The sequence below is a fragment of the Pinus tabuliformis genome, chromosome 2_1 (assembly GCF_031772625.1).
Source record: "Pinus tabuliformis cultivar Carrire ecotype Pingquan chromosome 2_1, CPIR1, whole genome shotgun sequence".
Classification (NCBI taxonomy): domain Eukaryota; kingdom Viridiplantae; phylum Streptophyta; class Pinopsida; order Pinales; family Pinaceae; genus Pinus; species Pinus tabuliformis.
In genome coordinates this window covers 399,108,411-399,135,358 of record NC_142299.1, presented here as the reverse complement: position 1 = coordinate 399,135,358, position 26,948 = coordinate 399,108,411, and the positions used below count along the sequence as shown (strand labels likewise).

The 26,948-nt window shown below is 35.2% G+C and overlaps 1 protein-coding gene across 1 annotated transcript in view; it reads left to right on the top strand.

The window, feature by feature from the left end:
* The window catches only part of REV3 (recovery protein 3), a 410,344-nt gene extending 399,014 nt beyond the window's left edge, over positions 1-11,330 (top strand). Inside the window, exon 22 of the mRNA XM_089402764.1 lies at positions 10,748-11,330. Coding sequence (XP_089258890.1) covers positions 10,748-10,915 — 168 coding nt within the window. The 3' untranslated portion in view covers positions 10,916-11,330. The remainder of the gene's footprint in view (positions 1-10,747) is intronic.
* Positions 11,331-26,948: the final 15,618 nt, after the last annotated feature.

Below are 26,948 nucleotides of genomic sequence, written 5' to 3'. Positions count from 1 at the left end.
ACATTTCTCCATCCTTAGGAAGCAATGGTTCCCATTGCGTTGAGTGCCTCCATGATATGGGGAAACTTCTGCTGAAGTTGGTCCTTGGTGAGCCACTTGCCTTGGTGAAGGAGTTGGCCAGCTTTGACAACCCAATATAGTTGGATCTTCTGCTGCTGAGTGTTCTTGATCTATGTCGATGATCTGATCAGTTGTGGCATGTTCCATGTAGTCTGGGTTTAGCTCTGTTGGTGTGAGTTGTTCTGCAACATCGGATGTGTCCAACAATGGTGGAAAGCATGGCTGAAGGAAGTCTACATTGAACACTGGGTGTAGAGCAAGGAACGGTGGAATGCTAAGCTCGAAACAACCTTGGTGATGGTGTATGGACCATATCGGAGAGGTGAAGCTTGTAGTGGGGTCCAGCGAGGTGCTCTTTCTGCAAATGTGGCCAAACTTTGTCGCCTTTCTGGAATTTGTGCGGCACCGATGCTGATCATGGCGCTGCTTATACTTAGCATTGGCTCTGTCCAATATATCATGGACTTGCTGGCAGATGTGTTGAATGCGCTCAATGAAGTTGTTAGCCTTATCGGCTTCGAACTGGACATGAGCCAAATCTGCTTGAGTAGCTGCAAATGGTATGGCCACATCAATGGGACATAATGGTTGAAATCCCAGCCCTACCTGAAAGGGGCTATGGCCCGTTGAGCTGTGGAGAGCTCTGTTGTAGTTGTGCTAGACATAGGGGAGGCTTTCATCCCATGTGCATGGATGCTTTAAGTTGTACATGCGCAAAATGTGTATGATCATCTTGTTGACTACTTCTGTTTGGCCATCAGTTTGGGGATGGAAAGTCATGGACTTAATGAGTTTGGTATCCAGCATCGACCAGAGACTTGACCAAAATGTACTTAGGAATTTGCTGTCTCGATCAGATACAATGGACTGTGGGATCCCAAAGTGTACCCACACTCACTCAAAGAAGATCTTAGTAGTGGCCTCTATTGTGATACTCTTCTTGCAGGCCACCATGATGGTCATCTTAGAGAATTTGTCGACGACCACGAAAATGCAGTCATTGTCGTGCTTAGTAGAAGGAAGGCCCGACATGTAATCCATGGAGATGGATTCCCAAGGTCGACTAGGAGTAGGCAGAGGAGTATATAGGCCTTGCTTCTTGATGGTTGGTTTGGCAATGGTGCAGGCAATGCAAGATTTAATGTACCTCCCAACATCTTGATGAAGGTTAGGCAAAAAAAATTACTTCTGCAGTACTGCCACTGTTTTCTCTACTCCGAAATGTCCAACAACCTGATTGTAGTGCGCCTCCCAAATCATCTTGGCACGCTCGCTTGAAGGAACACAAATGTGTCCCAGGTGGCATAACAGTGCATCCTGGAGGTGAAAATTTTGAACTTGCTTACCTTCTAGGAGTGTCTGGTATGTGTTGTCGAATTCTGGATCGCTCTCGTAAAGATGCGGCCACCCCGAAGTCTTGTGCCCACAGGAGTCGAGCATAGTGATCAGCGCCATGACTAGTGGTCGGTTGAGGCAGTCTGCAACATTATTGGTGTTGCCCTTCTTGTACTTAATGTTCAAATGGAATTGTTGCAGGTATGTGGACCATTTATGATGGTGATCGTTTTGCAACTTCCCTTGTGTCTGTATGAACTGCAGGGGTCGGTGGTCTGTGTGGATGATTGTTTCCTTCCCCAAAATGTAATGCTTCCATTGACGACAGGCCTGCACAATGGAATACATTTATTTATCGTAAGTGGGATACTTTCAGACTGTGTCTGAAAGTGTCTCACTGTGGTAAGCCATTGGATGCCCCTGCTGAGTAAGAACTACATAGTCGAAGGCGTTTGTCTCAATCTCAAATGGTTGTTGTAGGTTTGGTAATGTGAGCACTGGTGCAAAGCAGAGGCGATGCTTCAACTCGGAAAACACCTTTTGTTGGGTTTCAGACCAAAAAAACTTTGCTTTCGCTCCACCCTTGGTGACTTGACTTAAAGGCCAAGTGATATGAGAGAACCCTAACACGGAGCTGCGGTAGAAATTAGAAAGACCCAATAAGCTGTGGAGCTCTGTTAAAGTTGTTAGGTTGGCCAATCCCGAATGACTTGTATCTTGGCTAGGTCCACATGCACACCCTGCTCATCCATGATGTACCCCAAATATTGAACCTAGGTCATGCCAAAAGTGAATTTCTCCAAATTGGCAACAACTTGTATTGTTGTAGGGTTTGAAGGACCTGTCCAATATGGCAGAGGTGCTCTTCCCAACTCTAGTTGAAGATCAAGATGTCATCTAAATACACCACCGCGAATGCATTGGTGAAGGGTCACAAGATGTCGTCCATCAATCTCATGAAGGTTGCGGAGGCATTTGTCAACCCAAAAGGACCAACCATATGGAAAGGCCCTCCTTGGATTTGAAGGCAGTCTTCCACACATCAGAGGGTTCGATAGGCACCTGGTGATAACCAGACTTCAAGTCAATCTTGCTGAAATATTTGGCCCCCTTGAGCTGGTCCAGAAGGTCATCAATCCGTGGGATTGGGTACCTATTCCAGACAGTGATCTTGTTCAACACTCAATAGTCAATATAGAATCTTCGGGTCCCATCCTTCTTCTATACCAATACAATCGGGCTCCCATAGGGTGATGAGCTTGGCCTGATGTGCCCTTTCTGAAACAACTCTTGAATTTGCCTCTTGATCTCATCATTCTCCAGAACAGAGCGTCGATAGATCGGTCCATTGGGTAGCGGCGCGCCCGAGGTTAGATCGATGGAGTGCTTGACCTAACAGTGTAGAGGTACCCCTGTAGGTGAGGCGAAAATGTCCCTGTACTCCTCCACGACCTTGTCCATCTGTTATTGTTGTGTGGAGGAGCCCTGTCTAGAAGTCATGGCCACAACCTTCTTCTTGCCCTAAGGCGAATCATAAGGAAAACAAATTTCCTGGTCTGGGAAATGATCTTGCTGCATTGCTTTGCGGTGATCAAAGAGATGGCAGTAGGTGGGGCTACGTCCGGTATCTTGTACAACTTATTGCCCAAAGTAATAATCACAGAGCGAGGTCTAGACTCATTTACAGCATGTCGCTTCCACAAGTATGGTTGTCCTAATAATACATCACAAACTTCAAGGGGAGCGACAACACATGGTGCCTCATTCGTGAAGGGCTTGATGTTGTAGGGAAGGTGGCACTGCTAGCTGACGCGAAGATCTCGTCCTTGGTGAAGCCACCCGATGTTGTATGACTGCGGATTTGCTGTTGTCGGTAGGCCAACTGTTTCACAACCTTTGCTGAAATGAGGTTCTTTTGGCTCTCGCTGTCGACAATGAACTGCAGTGGAGAACCTTTCACCCACATTTGTGAGTGGAAGAGGCATTCCCCCTCCTCTGGATCTTCAAGCTCATTCTTCTGGATCTTGGTGGTGACCACTGTGGCACTAGGCTCCACATCAATGATCTTCTTTCCTTTGTCGTTCCCCTTGTCGAGTTTTAACTCAAAGTTGGAACATGCTTCTGATTTGGAAGCCTTCAGCTTGGCCACCAGTGATTACTTGGCCCGACACTCACTTGTGGTGTGAGTGGAGCTCTTATGGAACTCACACCACTTTCCTATGTTCTTTGTCTTCATGGTGTTGTTCTTTACTTGCGGCTTCGCTGGGTTATACTGGGTCGCTCCGCCTTGGATTTGGCCTTTGCTTTGTGGTTTGGGGGCGCCTTTTCCTTGCTTCATATTCGCAAATCCAAAGTCTTGCTTCTTCTGTTTAAACTTCTGCTCAATCTTGACAGCATATCAGCATGTCATGCTGAGCGAGGAGATGTCCAGGAACTTCATCTCGTCCTAGATGTACTTTTGTAGATAGCCTCGATACTTGAGTTCCAAATGCTGCTCAGAATCCTTGATACCCAACTTTGTGCGGAGGGTATGGAAAACATTTGTGAACTCCGACACATCTTGGTCCCTTGCCGTTGTGTGGTCCGCTTTATGTATTTATCTTCATAGCCCTCGACAGGGTAATATTGTTCCTTGATGGCATCTCGGAAAGAATCCTAAGTGGTTGCCATTGAAAACTACGAGGATTCCCTCTCTTCCTTTTGTTCACAATGGTTTCCCACTTGTCCTTGACGTGTGGGGTGGCTTTGAGAAGTGAAAAAGTAATCTTTTCCCAATTGGAAAAGTCATGAACTGAAAAATATCCTTCCAATAGATTCAACCATTTATCTATGATGTCTGCATCTATTTGGCCCTCAAATATGGGAATATCAAAGTTAACTTGTACCTTGAAAAGAGTGGCGCCTCCAGAGTGGTTGCTGGATGAAGATGCGTCGCCTATGGGTAACCGTCGAAGGATTTGGGCAAGGAAATGTTGATTTGTGGTAGCATCGAATGTGCTCTAGCAATGAAAATTGGTGGAGAGGCTAAGGCACATAAGATCTTCAAGACTTAGAAATCGTTTGGGGAAATTCCACCCTGTTGGAGAGATATTAAAATAATTAATATTTTTAATGGGGTTCCTAAGACTAAACTTAGGAAAATTAAAATATTAATGGGTATTAATATAAAACTGGGTGCAAATGTTCTAAATGACATGGATCAAGCCAAATCTAATCTTAGTCGTTGATTAGGGACTTAATCTCGGCCACTGAAGACTCAACAGGAAAAGTATAAGAGGAGGCTTGAAGGTCAGTTGGAGACACACCAAATTGATCAGTTAGTTCGATTTTCTGGAGCGGGGTTTTGTTGAGAGAATTGAGCTAGTGATCTGTTGCAGCGAGGGGCAGTTTGGCACGAGGTCGAGAATACATAGCAGAGAGGTAGAGATAGTGCCAGAGAGACAGCACAGAGCCTGGAGAGGCTGACGCAGAGGCAGCTAGGACTTACGCAGAAGCTAAGGAGGCCAGCGTGGGTGACACAGAGGGCCAGAGGGTTGAAGAGCCTGGAGAGGTTGACACAGAGGCAGCTAGGACTTACGCAGAAGTTGAGGAGGCCAGCGTGGGTGATGCAAAGGGCCAGAGGGTTGACGCAGAGAGCCAAGGGGCTGACGCAAAGGCATCAGTAGCTGCGCAGAGGCTAGCAGAGCTGACGCAAAGCCAAGAGGCAACACTAGGTGATTTTCGTGGGGCAGACTGAGTGCTGGTGAGCTAAGAGGGTGACACATTCCCTAGCAGAGTGATGCAGAGTAGTGGAAAAGCCTGTAGCATCTTTCACTGTCTAGCTAAGGAGCTGCCATAATTGCTGTGGGATTTATCATCCAGTGACTAATCAGCCGAAATCTCTGTCTCCGAGGAGAGGTACTACTATCGAGGGCATTTTCTGTTGGGTGAGCCATTTTTGGCACCCTAGTTGTATTCAAAAATTGCATAATAATAAAACCCTCATATCTGCTGCACTGGTTTTCCCGTATTGGGTTTTTCCGAGGATGATTGTCCAAAAATAACGATGTCCCTTGTGTGTTTGTCTTGGTTATTTTAGTTGTTGATCTGTATATGTGTTAAGGCTGCATTTGTGGTGTTTATTTCAGTATTTATATTTATAAATAACTTGTTAATGAAAAGAAAAAGTAGGAGAAAATAAACCAGTAATGCAGTAGGGATTTCTAACATGTTAGATTCAAAAATTTCAACAGGTTATCCATCATTGCGTTCCTCTGTCGCTCGAGGGCTTCCTGGAGCAATATTTTGAAAGGATCTCCTGTGCCCTTGTCTTTCTTTTCTTCTGCCATGGGAGGTCGTCAGGGTTTGCGAGGCTGGTCTTGAAAAGGTTCAACCAGATCGAGCCCTAACTCCTTATACTTTGACCTCGTTGGGGACATGCAAAGAAAAACAGAGAAAGAGAAGATTGCTCTAATGTCACTGATCCAAACTTAAATAGGAACACAACAAATTACACATATAACCATAAGTATAGAAATGCAGCTGAAATAACACTTCACTTCATTAATATCAAAATATTGAAATATGCTTACAAATAGAATGGAAATAAACCAGCTCGGGCGATGGTAGCTTATTTCTGATAAGAGATGTGCTGCCTACCTACCCTTGAACTGTGTTACAACGAGGCTCAAATGCCTATTTATTATTGAGAAATAGTGGAAAACCCTAAACATCCAAAAACCTAACCCTAGGAGATGAAGCACCAAACTTGTGGGCCCCATTTGGGTTAATTGGTACATAGGCTTCCCGGGTCGTAACTTTGGCATATGACCTCTGTTTGGCTATCAGAATACCTCATTTCGAATATTTCAAAGAGGAAGCTGAAAACAAGCAAGTAAACTAGTTTGGGATGTTTTCAGTCTCTCCGTTTTCCCTTAAAACGTCGTTTAGGGCCTTAAAACGGCTCCAGAAGTTCAGGACCCGAAAAACTACCAAAAATAGTAAATTATGTACAATTAAGGAAGGCGAAAAACTAAAAGAGACAGTGTTGGGGGTCCAAGTGGAATAGGCGGGTGGCTACCAATATCCACATGTATCAACATCTCACAAGATATATACTATTAAGGGTCTCTTTCTTTTTCAAACTGTAGCAGAGTCTTCATATCTTTCATGGAGATATCCTAGTCAAATCTTCTAGTCCTTGGATGTTGATTTCCTTTTCCATGGTTGCATATTCCACGATCTCTTCCTTTCTTTCTTCACACATTTCATTCCCAGGAACTTCCAATCAGAGTTCCTCCAATTATTGTCAACCACCTCATATTACATATGAGGACATATTTTCATCTAGTGAATGTGTGACCCATACCTTCCTGCATTCTTTCGAAGGAGGAGATCCTTGATCATGCTCTTGAGATAAAGCATTTATCCATGTTTACGTGCAACCATATGACATGACTCTACAATATCGAATGTAAGCATACATACCTCATTTTCCTTTATGTCATCTAGAATTCCTTCAACAACTTCCTTGATTTAAAGATCTTCAATCCCTTGATCTGCTTCACCTCTTTTGTCATCATACCATCATCCCATGAATTCCACAAGTTTGTAATTCTTGATGAAACCCTTGTTTCCTTTTGATTGGCGAACCTTCCGAGAAGATTCCAATAGAGAATCTTGAGTATCCTCATCCATGTTTCCTTTTGGCAGATGTATGATGAGCCTTATACTAGATGACCTTTTCCTTCTTTTCCATAAGTACCACCTATGTTACAAATGAGGTTTCCAAGAGCTATATCCTTCCCTGGGTGATTGCCATGGACTTCAATTTCAACCGTTTTTTATGCTTTTCTATGATGATGTCACGAGCTCTTGCTTTCAATGCTTCTATGATGCCATGATGCATCCCATCATTTTTCTTAGTGAATCATGATAGCCATATCTTACAACAGAAGACTTAAGAACGGGAACTTTGAAAAGAACTTAGGTGAGGAAGACTATCTTAGTCATATTAGAGATCTCTTACTTCCTCTTTCTTGGTCTTCTTCTTTTCAACTTCCTCCACTTCTTCGATGATATGGACTTCTTCTCTTCCTCTTTTGATATTGTCCTTGATCTAAGGACAATCTCTCTTGTAATGCCCATATTCTTGACACCCTTAGCATCAAATATTAGCCAAGTTTTCTTGAGAACTATGCTTCCTGAACTTCCCTTTCCTTTTAGTAAATGTTTGACCTCTTTCACTTGGCCCTTTATCACTTTTTGCCTTCAACTTGTCTTCTTCTATCTTGCATAGAAACCAAAAGTTGTTGAATGGGATAACATTTTTCTCCTTACGTGCATTTGATACAAGGTTACCTTGTTCATTAGTTAATGCATTTAGAACAATGGAGACCATTTCTTTATTAGATATCATTTCTCCTAGATCTTGTAGTTGAGTTCTTATTTGAGATGCTTTTGAAAGACATGTAGATATCCCTTCATCCTTTGATACCTTTAATTTGAATAGATTAGATCTAAGTAATATGACCTTTCTTATCGCACTTTCAGAGAATAGTTCTACCAGTTTATCATATATCTCTTTTGGTGTCTCCAGCTCTCCTATATAGGGAATGAGGGGATCTTTGACGGACTCCATAAGAATCTCTTGAGACGTTAGATCCCTTTCCATGTATTCAGATAGTGCTTGACCTTCAAATGGTTTGGAGACTTTTTCGTTGTCATGATCAATGACTTTATTTTCTTTGAGGACTATGTCTATCCTCCTTTTCCATGTAAGGAAGTTCGATGAACCAACTAGCTTATAGATCTCCTTGCAAAATGAAGTCATTTTACTAGATTAGATTATAGAAGAAAAGATACTTGTCAAGTGAAATGAATTCTTCAACTTGATCCCTTTGATGATGATGATTGGTGAAGATGTCTTAATGCCTTTGGATTATCTTCTTCGAGATGAAATCCTTTCTTCAATAAAAAGGAGATTGGCTTTTTTATGATGAAAACACCTTTTGATGAATAGTATTCAAGATACTTCTACTTCAAAATGATTAAGAGCAGAGCCCAGGAATGCTTCTTTGATTGATCTAGGGTTTTTTACTTTCTTCAAGATGATGATGTGATCTTGATCTGGAAATGTTTCTCTTGGAAAACTTCAAGCTACTTTGATTCGTAGATCTCTACAACTTAATGAGGGTCGTTGTGATCTTTTGATGATAACTGGAGGTTCCCAAGACTTCCATTTGATGTAGACCTTTTCTTCAACTAGGGTTTTGCTACTTCCTTGTAGATCTTGACTTCTAGATTCACTTTGATGCCTTCCTTGAGATTTGAACCTTGAGTGTCCCTTGATAAGATGCCCTTCCTTGAATTTTTGACCTCGACTCTGATACCATGGTGAGAAATCTTGGGCATAGCAATTAGGTGATTTCTCTATAATAGATTACTGCTTGTGAATGCTTTTTACTTAGATTAGGATCTTTTTTTACTTATATGTTATTATAGTGTTCTTCTTCATCAAACAGTGACTAATGCATAAACCATAAAGAGATGTGACACAATGTAGGCTATCATCTAGGGCCAAAACCTCTGCCACTTGAGAGGAAAAACCGAAACGAATTCTTCTTCTTATAGAGACTTCAATTATGAATACCAAGACCCTTGATCTATTTGCCTCTCCAAGACCAAGACACAAGACCTCTTTTCTTCTATAGTCAAACTGCGTGATTCTCCTTCATTCTCGGCTATCCTTTAGATCTTGGCTTTTAGGATCAGACCTGCAAATCAACTTCTTGTTGAAACCCTAGTTGCAATATGTGTGACCAACTTTTGCACTTTGCTACAACTTCGCTTGGAGAGGAGACCTTCTTATGAATTCTCCTTAATGACTTGATGATTTCTCCTTTGATGTGACTTCACAAGTGATTTTATTTACTTCGGCTCTTCGAGCAGTCTTCTTGGTTTCGTCTACAACAGATGTTGCCTTCTTTCTTTGCACGTGTGACAAGAAATAGCCCAAAACAGTCCCAAAAAACACTACTAAAGACTTTGCTTTTCCTTCGCTTTACTTCGCTGGTTATAGGACTATCTTTTTTGACCTTTTTGCACTTCTTTTTTCAGACCTCTTCTTCACTGAAAATCTTGCTTCTGAAATGAGGCCGAGCTGCCTATTTATAGTTGTTTTCCCATCAAATAAGGCGACATGAGTTGAGGGTGAGACATGTCTTTAGGTGCAATTTCATTATTCCATCTTGAAGCCAACTTGAAAGAGAGTCTTTAGCTTGGTCATGGAGGGACCTTTTATTCTTTTAATGACTTATACAAATATGTAACATGCCCAAGAAGGGTTCTTCATACATGACATTGACTCAATTTGACTTTATGACCAATCCAAAGGGCTCACAATGGGAGCTTTACCTAAAAATAAAATTCCTCACTCATTGAACCCATGAGACATTACAATAATAATTTTATTTTTCTTCTTTGCATCAATTACATAAAATCACAATTACATATGTCATTATGAAAACCGAACCTAATTACACTTTTCAACAACAATCATCCTCAATGACTTTCGTATTCCCATGAAATAGATTGATTTGGCCCTTTTATGTGTGCTGGTGGTCTGGAAAATAATATTTGAAATTCTTTCAGCATTAAAATATACTGCTAGTTAGGAGAATATTGTAGCTACTCTATTTACTGCAATTTTATATTCTATAGGTATTAATAAATATTTGTACTGGTTGCATGATTTACTGTTGGGTATGGATTCCCTTATAATTTATGCTTACTAGGTCAGTAGTCATGCATCTGGTGGTTTACACAAATATTTATCCTTTTCAGTATCTATACTTAAATAACAAGATCCCATTGTAAAAGAATTTTATCTTTCAGCTTGCGTTCCAAAACACACAATACATCAAAGATATAGTTGAAAGTATAATGTCCTAATTTTTTCTAAAATGCTTTTGGGACTTCTTGACCGTTTTTCAACCGCGTAGTTTTGCAAAATTCTTCTGGATTGCGTAAATGTACTGCTTGCGTAAATGTTTCATTTTCTGTATAAAGCTTGCTTTACATCATTCTTTTTTGAGCTTTCCTTAAGTTATCTGTTAGTTGATCATGGATAGTTGCTATTCAACTTGCCTTTTTGTTTGAGCTTAAAGAATAGGTCTCTGGAATTTGAATCCGGCTGACCAATTTGCGACTAGATACTATTTTGAGGTTCTTTATTCTGTGGCAATTTTAGCATTTAAAGAGTTTTCCTGCCCTTGGATACTGTTTGATATGCCGTTGGCTCGTATTAAATTTCATTAAATCAATGATTTATGCAGTGACAACTAGAAATTGACACTATATTTTCATGTTTCAGGTGTGCAGACACTGTGGTGGGGGTGATTGGTTTGTTGAGAAGGGAATCAAATGTGTTTCTCTTGATTGTCCTATATTCTTTGAACGGAGGAAGGTACAAAAGGAATTGCTAACTGTTTCGCAAGTTTCAACTGAGTTGGGATTTTACCCTCCTGTTGAGCTGTTTTAAAATTAATCCTGGTGTCAGATTGGGAAATATTAAACGTAAATTTATCTCCTTTCTCCAGCCACGGCTAAAAAGGCCAGCGGTTTGGGTGGCGGTTGAATAATCAGCTAGACACCCTGCAAAGCTTAAATTAAAAAATCAGCTAGGGCAACAAGCACTTTGTGAGGTATATAGTGATGTTTGCATTACCAAAATCGTAGGTTTATTAGCGGTTGAATAATCAGCTAGGCAGCCTGCAAAGCTCAAATTAAAAAATCAGCTAGGCCCACAAGCACTTTGTGAGGTAATCTAGTGATGTAATTGCAAGTGTACATTACCAAAATCGTAGGTTTGTTAGCGGTTGAATAATCCGCTATACAGCCTGCAAAGCTTAAATTAAAAAATCAGTTAGGCCCACAAGCACTTTGTGAGGTAACTAGTGATGTAATTGCAAGTGTACATTACCAAAATCGTAGGTTATTCATTCTATTCATAACCACAAGAATTGAGTTATTACAATCTTGTAAATATACATAACCTATTGCGAGTACTTGCATGTGAATATAATTTCAGTACACTTATGCCTCTTCCGTCTAAATGTCCAAAGGTGGAACTTTATGGTACCGTAATGTGTTGAATGGTACCCTAACGATAACCTAATGTTTATTTGCAGCAGGTTTGGCTATTAAACTTCATAAAAGCATCACTTCTCGATTTGCGCATATTTAATGTACTTTGATGTGTAAATTATAATTAGATTTCATAATTATTCTGGAAACCTTTACCTATATGTGTAACAATATTTGTGTAAAAATAAGTAAATATTTTATGCTTATCATCATGTTGCAAATTAATGGTTTGAAAATTTATGTAGATGAATTGAACTTTGAAAATATGAGTGCACAAAACAAAAATTAATGGTATATATAATTTCAGTAATTTATGTTATATATGATTTACATTTTAAAAGTTGTTGTTTTTAGTCCAATTTTTTGGACTTTTTGGTGCTAGAATATGGCGAAAAATTTTGAGGTGAAATCTTGATTTGTGTTATTTAAACTGATTTTTTCATTGTATATATGGATTCAGCGCCCTAAAAAACCTCCAGGGCACTTCGATTGTGCAAGAGTCACCCGTCAAGTTTGTGATTTCAATAAATTCCTACCGGAATTTAGAGAAATTGGACTGGAAAAATCCACCAGAAAAACTTCCAAAAAGTTTCACTAAAGACAACTCTATTTTAAAATGCGTTTTTTGGCTTTTTTCACAAGTTTATATATATATATATATATATATGGACAAAAATTACAATTTTGGGCTCCTTTACAAAGGAAGGTGACTTAAGGTGACTTAAGATGAATAAGGTACTAAAAGATTATGACATTGCAAAGGATGCCTCTGTCTCTCTTGTTGGGTGTCTGAATGGAGGTACCAAAGGTGGTCGACGTGAAATCCTCTTTCCTTCAAGGATGTCGTCAAGTTAGGAACTGGTGCTCAATAGCCCCCTACAACACCTAGGTTGTTCCAGGTGGACAAAATTGAGGATGTTCCCTTGGTTGAAATTTCATCCTTAGCTCTAGAGGACCACCTTCAGCTTCTACTATGAGAAAGGGCTCATTTGCCACTTCAATGACTTATGGCCACATACCACTAATTTTTATAAGTGGATGCATGCAACTTGAACTTAGAAGTGTTGGGTTGTCTTTTGCTCTAAGGGTTTCTTTGTAGTATTGTTCGCTAAACCAGAAGATTACTAGAAGGCCCTAATCGATTGACCTTTGTTTTGGGGTAAAGCCAGTTTGTTCATAACCCCCTGGTTTCTGGATTTCGATCCCTCCACAATAGTCATTACCAAGCTTCCAATCGAGGTACGACTTCCTAATTTGCCTTCCCATATCTGGCACTTTTCAATTTTTGAGGGCATAGGTAACCCCTTGGGCCATTATCTTATCACAAATACCTCTCAAGGGAAATATGGTCTATACACCTATGGAAGAATATGTGGAAATCGACCTAGTAAAGGGTTGTCAGATCAAATAAATTTAAAAATTAGTGATTACCATTGGACCCAATCTTTGGATTAAGAGAATACTACATTTCGGTGATGTGTTTGTCTTCAAATTGACCATTTATAGAATTTATTCCCTCTATCAATCTTTATCAAGAAGCGGCACAATAGAACATCTAAATCTAAAAGTTGGAAACCTTGCAAACACCCCCCTATGGAGGGCAAGCCTTCTTCTACTTCTAATCAAGAGGATTAGGGTGCCATTGATGATATGATTCTAGGGGATCGAAATTAGAATGTTGCTACTCATCAACCTTATGAGGATTCAACTGGGATCCCAGTCCCCCTTGCAAATAGGGAGTTGGTATTTAGAGATCTCTTTGGGTATGTTGAAGCATGCTCATGAATCTACATCCTCTGACTCTGACAAGGAATCTCCTTCATCTCTCAACGAAAACTTGCAAATTAGATTGGTTCATTTGCCCCCTTTTGGTTGGACCAAGGTTGTGAGAAAAAGGAGAAAGAAAAGTCACTCTAAAGGCAATACCCAAGTTGGGTGTTTCTATTGAGTTTGTCAAATCTATGGTAGTTTCTTCTTTTGAGTTTGTGTCAAAGTCTTTTTTGGACGACATATGTTATCAATGTAAAACTTATCTTTATTAATAGAAATCTTTTGTACTGGTTTACTAGGAAAAAAAAAAAAGACAACATTACAGTTTATATATAATTTCAATCATTTTATATTATTCGGCTTAAACAGTAATTTTTCATTTTGCAATGAATGTTTTTAATAGGTTTGTTGTGATAGATTCATAATTACATACGATTGTTCCAAGGATTTTTTGAACTCATTTCCTTGTTCTAATGTTTTTGGGAGTTTAAGAACTAGGCTGAGTGATACAATGAAAGCTTTTCTAATTCTTTTAGCAACCAACCTTCGTAGAAATATGAAACCAAATTGTAGTAATTTATCACCAATTAGGTTGGGAGATCAAATTGATTACGTTCAAATGTCAAGACATTTGAATATGGATTGAATCAAGGAACATGAATCAATATCCAATAAGGAAATTTCACTATTGGATTTCATATAAATTTCAATAAATATTGAAATTTCATAGCTTGGTGAGAAACTTGTTTTCAGATCTGGTCAAGTGCTCTTTGTTGTTCAGGGTAGAAATCTGTTGCTTTGGTTCGCCCAACCATCTCTCCAAAATGGAAGAGTTCATGTGTAACAAAATGATTGGTAAAGTAAAGGTGCATCTCAGATCCAACGACAAAAGGCTTGAACCAAAATTTCTGGAGGAATCCTTCGGGAATGCGGACACAGGTAGTGCATGGTTGTCGTCAGCTCGTACAACCCAATATTTTCTCTTGAAGTTCTTCCTCCATGGATTGATCCAAGCACCTTTCAGTGGTAAATGTTCTTTCATTGCTAGAAGAGCTAAAGGAGTAACGGCCGAGTCCCATTGCAATTATTTGAGATGTGTTTGGATAATATTATTTTTCAATTGGGTATGGATCCCACCATTCCTGAGCTAAGCCCAACCCAAAGTGAGTTGTGGGATCAAAAGGAATCGATGAAGGTGAGTGTAAAAAGTTTTATTTGAGAGCAAATAAGGTATATGAATCTGGTATAGTCAGGTGGAGCAAAAATAGACCGTCACAAAAAAATGTAGATGGAAATCTTTATAATGGATCTAAATTTGGTAGCAAAAATAGCACTATCACAAAAAAAAATGTAGATGGAAATCTTTATAATGGATTTGCGCAATGCAAGAAAATTTTGGGGATAAAAGAAATATTTTTAATTCTCTGAATTTAGAAGATATTTTGCTTCCAAAATATTGTGAAGAATTTTGAGATCTTATTGTCCAATAAAATTGTTTTGTGGGATCCCATTGCAATCACTTGAGATGCGTTTGGATAATATTATTTTTCAATTGGGTATGGATCCCACCATTCCCGAGCTAAGCTGAACCCAAAGTGAGTGGTGGGATCAGAAGGAATTGATGAAGGTGAGGGTAAAAGTTTTTATTCGGGAGCAGATAAGGTATCTGAATCTAGTATCTGCGGATGGAGCAAAAATAGACCGTCACAAAAAAATGTATATGGAAATATTTATAATGGATCTAAATTGAGCAAAAATAGACCGTCACAAAAAAATGTATATGGAAATATTTATAATGGATCTAAATTTGGTATTGTCAAGTCGAGCAAAAATAGCACTGTCACAAATTGTAGATGAAATCTTTATAATGGATTTGTGCAATGCAAGAAAATTTTGGGGATGAAAAAAATATTTTTAATTCCCTGAATTTAGAAGATATTTTGCTTCCAAAACATCATAAAGAATTTTGAGATCTTATTGGCTAATAAAATTGTTTTGTGGGATATTTATGTCAAAATCAATAACGACACACCTCCAAATGGTTTGGAACAATTTTAAGAACTTGGAAACGAACAACCCCAATTCGTGAACAATAGTTTTGATCTTCTTGGGAGCTTTAACTTCATGGAAACGTCAAAATCAATAACGACACCTCCAAATGGTTTGGAACAATTTTAAGAACTTGGAGACGAACAACCCCAATTCGTCAACAATAGTTTTGATCTTCTTGGGAGCTTTCACTTCATGTTAATAAAAGTTTCAGAACAAGTTTTCTAGTTGTTATTTTTAGCCGTTGAGTCATGGATTAATGAGATCTGCTCATTCAACTTGTCTTGATGATGAACCGCACTAGAAGGTTCGAAATGCGTCGACATAAGTTTTTCTATGTGATTTTCGCCGAAAATTCTTCATAAAAATTGATATGGATCGCAGAAGTCTTAGTTCAATAAGTTTTCAATATAGAAAGCTTTAAAGTAAAATTATATTTTTGATATTTAATAAATTATAAATACTAATTTTTAGTTTTATTAAATTAAAATATATATTTTTTTAATATTTATTCACGTATTAAGAACACCTACTTTTGAATAATTGACGTTTCGAATCCCAAGTGGGATCCATCTTCAGGATGAGAGAATGATGATGACAGAAGAGCAGCGGAGAAGTAATAAATAGTGATGAGGATGAAACATTTAGGAATAACAAACAAGTCGGCTTGAATTAATAATTTTATTATTTTTATTTAATTTTAATTTTAATTTTTATAATATTAATATGTTAAATTTTTTTATTTTTTTTAAATATTTATTTTGATATGATAATTAATATTAATCTTAATAAGAAAATAATATCTAAATAATTTAATTAAATTATTAATAATATTAATAATACTAATAATACTAATTAATTATATTATTAATATATTATTAATATTAATTAAATTGATTATATTAATATTAATATTATTATATTAATTAATTAATTAATAATAATTATATTAATAATATTAATTATTGTTATTAATTAATTATATTAATTATTTATTGTTATTGAATATATTAATTAAAATATTATTAATATATTATTAATACTAATTATTATTAATTATATTAATTATATATTATTATTATTAATATATTAATTAATTAATATTTAATTATATTAATCATATTATTAATTATAAAACTAATCATATTACTTATATTATTAATATTAAATAAATTTTTAATTCTTAATATATTATTAATATTAAATAAATTTTTAATTTGATTAAGAATTAATTTTGTTATGAAATTAATTTAATTTTATACCTAGGAAGGAATAATTCTAATAAGAAATTGATATAAACCTAGGGTAATAATATTATTAATTATATTAATAATAATAATAATAATAATAATATATTATTATTATTAATGTTAATTATTTTAATTATATAATATATTATTATTATTATTATTATTATTAATTAATTATATTATTGTTAATATATTAGTTAATATTAATTATAATGATTATATTAATTATTATTATTAATTATTTAATAATATTAATTATATTATTATTTATAATTATAAAATAATTCCTCAATATATTAATTAAATTATTATTAATTATATTATGATTATTAATATATTAATTAATATTAATTATTTATTTATTTATATTAATTATATTATTTATTAATTATAATATTATTAATAATAATTCTTATTAATATTGTTATTATTAATATTAATTTGTTTTAATATATAATATTAATTCCAAAGTGAGATTAATGTTATACCCAGGGGAAATTTTTATAAGAAATAGATTTTAACCTAGGGACTATTAATACCAAAAGGAAAATAATATCTAGGGTTAGAATATTCTAGAATTTTACCAAAATCCTATACCTAGATTTAAATGAAAACAAAGACTAAAGACACAAGAAAGGAGAGGGATAACTTACCTGCTTGAGGCCTTTACCTATTACCAGGGGAAGTGCTTACGCTTTTTATTTCCTTGATCAAGGGAAGCCAACTCCCGCTAATCTCCACGCCATTATCTCTGTTCAAATTATGAGGATGTTTGATGATTTCAAGCGCTTCTCTGATCTTTCGTCTCTGATGTTGCTCTTCCCTAGCAATAATTGATGCGCTTTCGAGACATATATGGTGCTTTGTCTTTAAGGAGTGCTCTGCCAGGGCTGAAGTATGAGATCTTTCTTTCTTAATATCCGCGCCATGTTCTTTGAGTCTTGTCTGGAGGGAGCGACCTGTTTCACCAATGTAGCATTTTCCACAGGAACACTCTATTTTATAAACTCCTTTAAGCTGCTGCTTGTCGATATCATGTTATAAATGTTTCTATTATATTTATCCAAAATATCATTATAAAATAAAGATTAAGTTACAGTTAATTTTTCTTTCAAAGATTAATTTAAATAAAAAACTTAATTTAGTTTGGATATGAATAAATTCTGATGACATGAAATTCTAATAAATCAACTTTCTAATATTTTATTGTAATCAATCAACCATATCATATTGTATATTCATATTAGGAGAATAGTACTATTTATCTTTTATTCCAATCAAAACCAAAACAAAGTTATATATATATATAAATTACAAAAACATTAAAAATTTATATAGGTATTTCTTTTTCAAATAAATATTTATTGATATTAAAATTTTGAGTTTGTTAAATATGTTTATATAATTATTAACACAAATTAAATTAGTAACTTTAATATATAATTGTTCTAAAATTAAAAGGTGTTAATTGCAAATCTTCATTTAATTTGAAATTGATACTTGTTAATATTGAAAATAAAATTTAAATACATTAATATAATAAAGTCCTATATATTATATTATAAAATATTATGTAAGTACACTTGTATCCACATTTCTCATGCACCATAGGATAGATTGTATATTTTTGAATTGTTCAAGTTTTATCAATATTATACAATGGTTTTACTGAATTCTTGAGAAAATAAGGGGAAAACAGATAGAAGTCTGTCTTAATTTTCAATTTATTAAAATATTAATGTCTAAATACATGCCAATGAGATTGCAAAAAAACAGTGATGCAGACATAACATTTTAGATTAGGAGTGTTTAATGCATTTTCAACTAGAAAAGTAATAGAAAAAGAGCAACATATGAAATGAAGAGATGAACTCTGATTATGTAATTTGGAAGAATACATTAAAGCTTTTAAAATATTCATAATGCTCCTAACCATTTTAGGATACTTGGTATAGTTTTGGAAGTGTCCTAATTGGTTAGGACTTTCTTATGTTGAATAACTTTATGTTTCCCTTAAATGGAGTCATGCTGACCAACACATTACATGGCTATTAATATTGAAACATGCATCCCAAAAAATAGAATTGGAATTGATTTCCTAGAGATTTAAATAACCATATGGATTTGTGGCATTTTTGCTCAAATTTTCATTTTATTGTCCATTAAAGTGGGTTTTATACATTGGGAAAATAAAGTAGGTTTATAGGAGTTTTGTCTAACTATCTTTTCAATTTATCTTTGCAATATCAATAGCGAGCCAACTTTTTTTTTTTTAAATATGGACATTTGGCCACAAGCATCTATAAAAAGATTTGCTTATGGCTTTAATTTCCCATAGCCACGAGTCATCAAGTTCATGGACTTTAGTTTCCGTTATACTTCTCATCATCTAGGACAATGAAAATGGTATGGAGGATCATTAAGGGGTTAATGGATAATTTCGTAAAGACGTTTCACCGAGGTTCCACTTGCGCACGCTTGACACACATTTTAGCTTTATACTCAGGTTGAACCCTGAATTCAAAGTGATGTGATTTGGATATATGAATGCATTAGCCTGTTTTAAGGAGTTTCTCTTATTGTTCTATATGTTGGAGTTGTTCTCCATGCTCACGTTGTTGTACATAGTGTGTACTTCTGATTTCTTATGCCTTTGGAACATAACAAATGGAAGATGAACAAGAAGAGGATCTATAATTGGAATACTATACACATTGCAATTTTTCTAGAGTGTAACTTTTGGTGAGTTAGTGGTCAAACAAAACCTTAAAATATGAAGCCTGAATTCAAAGTGGTGTGATTTGGATATATGAATGTATTGATGTATTTGAAGGAGTTTCTCTTATTGTTATATATATGGGAGTTGTGCTCCATGCTCACATTGTTGTACATAGTGTGTACTTATGGTTTCTTATGCCTTTGGAACATAAGAAATGGAATATGAACAAGAAAAGGATCCATAATTGGAATACTATACACATTGCAATTTTTCTAGAGTATAACTTCTAGTGAGTTAGTGGTCAAACAAAACCTTAAAATATGAAAGGTTCATCCTATGAGAGCTTTGAGGTATGACATGTGCCAAGGAAAAACCTCTAGCTTGGAGGAGGCTTGAGACATGACAAGTGTTAGGTGAAAGAGCTAAAAGAAAAATACCTTGCTTGAAGTGGTGACATGTGGTACTAAAACAACATTTCCATGGTTAAAAGAGATGCCTTGGAGGCATTACACTTTGTTTGAGGCATGCTTTACATATTTGGAGCACCAAGCAAGAAAGAGATCAAAATACACTTTGAAACATGGATTTGGGTGTTTTATTCAAGTTATGGACTAGTCAATCCTAATAAAAGTAACCCCAACTTAATAAATCTAATTTAATTTTAAGTTATGAATGTTCAAAATGAGTATAAGTTGAGATCCAATAAAGAAACAAATTTATTATTATTGGAGTCATCAATATGCACTTGGATTTAATATTTCAGGAAGTCCACCCTAGCATAAATCTACATGGCCCGGTTTGAGCAATTTTTATAACAACATTATTATATATCTTTTCGTATGATTCAAATCCTCTTGATTATTGACCCATTTCCATTATCCAATTTGATACACATTGGTTTTAACAACCCACCATAACTTAAAATGATGTAAACTATCAAACGGTACTGTAATGAGTACCTATTTTTTGAAGTAGCAAAAAGAATTCTAATTTTGAAAAGTGTTGATCAAAAAAAATTCTGATTTTGGAAAGTGTTGATTCAGGATAGACCTTTTTTTGTGGGAGCATATTTTTGACACTTTAAATTTTCTTATGTAAAGTTTTTTTTTTAAATGTTAGTGATTTTCATGCTGATTTTGAAAAGTGTTATGCAACATCAACTTAGAAGGCTTATTTTTGACACTTAAAATTTTTTAATGTATTAAGTGTGGATAATTTATTTTAAATGTTGGTGATTTCCATGCAGATTTTGAAAAACATAATTTTTTTTTTTTATAGGCATATTTTTTACACTTCAAAATTTTCGTAACATCCCCCGATCATCTCACATGAAAATGGATGGAGTTAAAAATTTATACACAATTTACCCATGGCTACCCATCCAAATTACTATTCCAAATAAATCATTGACCATTAGATAAAATCTTCATCATTATATAGAGTAGCTTTAGTAAATGAATAGCAAGTTACATAACCATTAACAATTAATGTTGTAGCATATTAACATAAATGTTTTTATGTAACCTTGCATCATTTTCATGATTTCTTTAACTAGATTATTTAACCATACTTGATATTATAAACATCTACTCATGCAAGGAATCCACACCATAAAAGTACCACAACAAACAACCACATCATTAGACACTAATATACCCTAGAAACCTCGTAGGGTGAAAATAAACAAACATTTAATTTTATTATTAAATCCTCTCGTGAGAGTTTTCACCCCACTCAATGGCTTATAAGAGAGTCCATCCTGTTAGCGCTTGGAATTCACCTAGGCTGAGATAGACAAACTCTCAAGGCTACATCAAACCATTTCACCTCGTAGCTAGCCCTACGAGGTATGAGAAGGCTCTCTCGGGTCAGATTCGATAGATCTTTCAATATGATTAGGCTGACCAATTAATAATAAAGATTTTAGGCTAGTAAATTGATAAGGGGGTTGATTTAATGATTTTTTGGGGTTTTTGGTGGCAATTGGAGGGAGTGCAATTCAGGGTGCGGGGATTGGGCTCAGTTTTTGCAGGGGGATCTTTGGGGCAAGGTAGGAGTGAGTGTTGATACCTTAATCTGAGATGGATGATCAGGAATGATAGAGGAGGAGCTAAAGAGGGCAAACAACAACTTTGAATCCTCTTTAGACAGTGGAAAACATAGATATTGAACAAAATTAAAAGCTGAGCATGGCATGCATGAATTCAAACTTTATCACTTCATTTGTTCAATTAGCAGCAAAGAAAGAGATGGAACACATAAACACACTTACAATAACATGTAGAGAACACACCATCAACAAAACAATCCACAAGAATCCACAATGATGTCTGCAAAACCCTGGCCTTCCTTTTCCTTAAATTGCAGTAATAGATGTACAATATACAATAATACTTCTCCCACAAGAGTCCAACCATGAAAATGAGAAGGAGAGAGCATAATATAGACCATCTAGACCATCTAACTCATTTCCCCACCTCTAGGGGTCGAGCTCAGCTTCCTAGGAGCAGTTTGAACTAATTCTAAACTAAGAACTAGAAAATAGGCAGCCAAACAACTTGCCTCTATTACTTAGCTAACTGATTCATGCATTAATTATTCACTTTTTACATCAAGGAAGCTTCTATAAGGGTAAAGAGAGATAAAATCTATCAAAGTGCCATGAAAATATTACATTTATCCATCATCTACAAGTAAAAATGGTCAACCATAGTCAAAACAATGTTTTTTGACCGAAAATGTGAATTCTGGCAAATCTGGAAGTTCTGGTCGCGCCCCTGGAAGTTCTGGCCGCGCCCCTTCACAGCTGTTTTTGAGTGGGTTCCACTGGTCCAAATCAGGTGCAAGATGGCTCATTGGAAAGCTTGGCCTGTCTAATTTCCATCCCAAGTGGAATTTCTGAATTTAGTGTTGATTTGACCCCTCAAAAACCATTTCTCCCAAGGTCACTTTCTGCAACTCAAAAAGTGGGCAGAAAGTCATTTTTTTGATGTATTTTGAGCTTTTGGAGGCTCAAATCTCAAAATCAGGCTTCTCCCAAGTATTGGTAATTTTTCTCTTTGCATGCCCTTTCCAAAAATGCCAAGTTTTCAAAATTCCGAGCAGTCCTCCAAAATGGTCGCGCGCGGGGCGCGACCATTTCATGGGCAAAAACCTGTAAATTGCACAAAAAATTCACAAATGACAAAATTTTCTCCAAATTTCTTGAAATTTGGGCTGGGAGTCCCCAATCAAGTACCATGCTCAGTCAAAGAGGCTTTGGCCAAAGTTTGGAGTGGATCGGGCGTTTTCCTTCGTTTTTGTGCTTTGGCCAACCGTCCTTGGAGCACCTTCATTCTCGCCGGTATTTTTGACATTTCTCTCAAACCATGACACCTGTGTAAAAAGTGAAAGAGGTTTTTCTTCCTTGGCATGTTTTGGAGAAAAACCTCTCTCAGTTTTACAAAATTCATCTTTGATTGCTCTGAAACATCATTTGAGTGTGACTTGTCCCGATGTGTGAAACAAGGAATTTTGTCGAAATGGAGCGAGATGAAGGGGATAGGGGGCTTCTAAATTCTTGGGGAAATTTGTGGGAGTGGGGAGGGATGTTAGGAAGCAGGAGAAAGTGGAATCTCAGTGATTGAGTGAGGGGAAGGGGTCGAAAAGGACAAAACACAGGCCAAACCTAGAAAATTGCCAGGTTGTAGCTAGAAACTAGGGTTTGTGGAAAAATGAGGAATTTGGCAGATCTAAGGGATGGGGAGTGTTTGATAAGGTACTTTAAGGATAGGGGAAGGTGTATGAACATCAGGAAACAAGTTTTGCCGGTGATTTGACCATCCAAGAGAAATTGCCTTCAAAACCCTAAGAGAGGGAAATGAGCTTGCCTGGGTGGCAACTGAAGCATGGACCAGGTGTAAAATGACTCATTAGACATTGAGATGATAATGACAACCATATGAATGATGATAAACTCAGTTGAATGGTGACATGGACTGACATTTGGGCAAACCCTAGACCTAATGCCTAGTGACCAAATTTTGCTTGAAGACTCACTGAAATGACAAAATTTGACCTTGACACTTCGAAATCACTTTGTAAGAGCATATTTGATCACTGATGGAGGGCATCATGACCGACACTAACACATCCCTTAACCATTGTCATAAAATATTACAAAGAAATATTATTTAAATACAACATATCTAGCCAAAAGCTATTACAATCGTCATGATATCATTTACCTACAAATATTCAATCTTTACATCTTTGTGGCCTAGTTGTTCCATCAGTGAACCATCTTGCAGTTCGCACTCATCTGCATGGACCATTAGTTCTTTACCTGCCACAATGTTAAACATAATCTATCCTTTGTACAAGTCACCATCTTTTCCTTTCATTATTGTCGTCAACAAACTTTGATATCGTGATTACATAAAGTATTTATCAACCAATAATCAATCTGTAATAGTGATTCTTCGACATCTATTCATGTGCATACATGAAATGTCAATAAAATATCACAACATGCTTCTTCAAATAACATTGCTCATGCATTAATCATAAGTAAAAGAATGTCAAAATAAATACCACATTACTATGATCTTTCTTGCACAAGCACACATTCTTTACCAAAGGAAAACCATTGTAACCATCTGTTTTTATTTAAAAGATACTAGCAACTTAACTTTGTTTTCCATGCATGTAATTAGATAAAAAATTATTCAAAGAAAATTAACCCCTAAGCTTCTTCTTTGTGCAAATGCATGTTCCCTTCTAAGGGAAAGCTAACATAATCTATACTATTATCATGCATGCAAATGCAAGTCCCTTTCCCAAAAGCATCTTTCACAAGATAGAGCTATTTACAAAGTCTAGTGTACACATAAATACGTGATTTGTTCTAAAAGAAAACTAATGTGTTAGTTATTATCTTTTGCGTGTAGATATATGTATTTTTCTGAAGGAAAGCTAATGCCCATATTGCATGTGATTACCTGTTTCTCTTCTAAGGTCTAACATAATAATTATATACTTTCTATTCATAATTCTTTTCAAAGAATCCGGTATCATAGGTGTACTTTTCATGGAGACAAAAATCATCTCTCCTTTCAAGAGATCAAACACAATATTTCTATATCAAGTTTGCAGATAACTTATTTCTTCTCAAGAAATATCAAGCATAGTAGTTCTATTTTGGTGCATGCAAGGAACTTATTTCCTCTCCAACGACATCAAACTAACCAGTTCAATTTTCGTGCATGTGCACACACTTCCATGTTCTCAAAAAGAGAGTTTAAGTATAATACCCTTAAACACGTGTTTCAATTTTTCAAGAATTCTAACATAATTAATCTTTTCCCTGCATGTAAATATATATTTCTATACCATATTGGTTGTTCTTTGTACATGCGGTAAATAATCATTTTTTCATGTGTAATGCCTAGCACCATTCATGCATGCAAAATCTTTTTTCTTTTCCAAGAATATAATACGATAATGTATGCAAAGACATTTCGCTTCGAAATATACAATGATGCATTCAATTAATATTCCTCTTCAAGAATTAACATAAAATTTATTTCTAGAATTCCAATATAATGGATATTATTATTGTGCACATATTCCTATTAAAAGTCTATAGGGATCATGCTAATATCTCCAAGTAAATTAATAATTTAATTTTCTCTCATAATTTCATGGCAAATTTTTTTTTAAAGTCAATATAGTTACTAATCAATTTTTTTTAATAATGATTTTTAAAATCTTTTTGCAAAATTTAAGATAAAAATAATAACATTAATATTTTGAGGTTAGGATTTTATATATATTTATATATCCTTAATAAATAATTCAATATACATAAAATAATTGTCACTAAAATATAATAATTTTAAACATTGGAAAAAAATTATACATTTTGCATATAGAAATAATTAAATAATATGTTAAATAAATTTTTAATGAAAAAATTGAATACGAAAATTGGAAAAATAGTTTTACGAATTTTAAGTAAAAATAACAAAGCAAAATAAAACATACAATTTTAAAAAAACAATAAAACTATTATTAGAAAAAAAATCTGAAACACATTAAAAACATAAAAAATAAAAATACAATTAAATTAATAATAATAATAATAATAAACAGCAACATTAAAATATACAAAAAAAAATTGAAAAAAAACATTAAAAAAAAAAGATAAAAAAACAAATAAATATCAATAAAAAATAATTAAAATTAAATTAAATAGCTTTATAAAAAAATACAATAAAAAAAGAAAAAAATCGCAGCCCCACGAGCTTTGCCTCGCCCAGGGCCCATGGGGTTGTGAGCCTAAGTGTGGGGAATCCAATTTCCATCGCTGGGGTCATGATTTTTAATTTAAATGTTTTTTTTTTTTTTAATTGCTTTTAATTTTTTTTAATGTTTTTTATTTATTTTTTTAATGTTTTTATTTTTATTTTACATATTTTATTTTATTTTAATTTAATGTTTTCTTTAATTATCTAATATTGTATTTTTTTTTTTTTAATCTTTTATTTTTATTTTTTAAATTGCTTTTAATTTTTTTTAATGTTTTTTATTTATTTTTTTAATGTTTTTATTTTTATTTTACATATTTTATTTTATTTTAATTTAATGTTTTCTTTAATTATCTAATATTGTATTTTATTTTTTTTAATCTTTTATTTTTTTTTCTTAAATTATGTTTTTTTGGATATATAATATATATATGAAGGTGATGATTAACGTCCACTAAAACCAATGTGTTCTATTGGACCTCAAGAAAAGAGAGTCTAATTGTCATTCTTTAAAATCTTGTTTCTATGATCAAAGAGCAGGGAAAGAAGCATTCCAAGATCGCTATAGTTGGGTTGGCTTAATAAGTCAAGAAGATTGGAGGTGTGGCTAATGATAGGGAATTGAGAGCGGATGTGGGAAATAGTCGAGCAGTCTAAAAGGAAGTGCTTTTCATCTTCCACCTTCTTAGTATCACAAATCTGACAAATTCTATCGTCCTAGCGAGTCTTGGGAGTAGACCACCACCCAGTCTCACTTCGAAGCTCATAAGAGTTAGTTCTAATCCTAGTGATGTTCATTTTCTTCTTAGTGCTAGTGAAAAGAGAGATAATTTTGGTTATCGAGGGTGGGGTGATCACCTTAGATTCCTTTTACCCTCCAACTCCTTAGCATCCCACATCTTTTCCTTAAAACTGGAGGTAATAGTATCTTTGATACTGTCCTTGCTTCCCATAATGATCTCCTCCTTAATCCCCCAAAGGTTGAGCCGAGACTGAGCATCCTGATGGCACCTGCGCTGGAGGCGCAGGTGGGGATTTGGACTAAAGTTAGAAGCAATTTTTGGGAGCCTCTTAGATTCCATATGGTGAAGTTTCTTTGTATACATCAGATATCTAAACATAGTCGCACTTTCAATGGAGGACAAGCCAACTTCGATCAAGAGGATAGGATATAAAGTATTTCCCTTGATCTTGAGGTTATAGGTTATGAATTACTTTTGGATCATCTCAATCTTTCTCGACGACTCCCTAGATATACTGCACCCCCAAAATTCACATCCGTACAAGATAACAAGGGTGACGAGAGTCTCAAAGATGAACCTTTTTTTACTCCAAATGTAATGATCGGTTAAC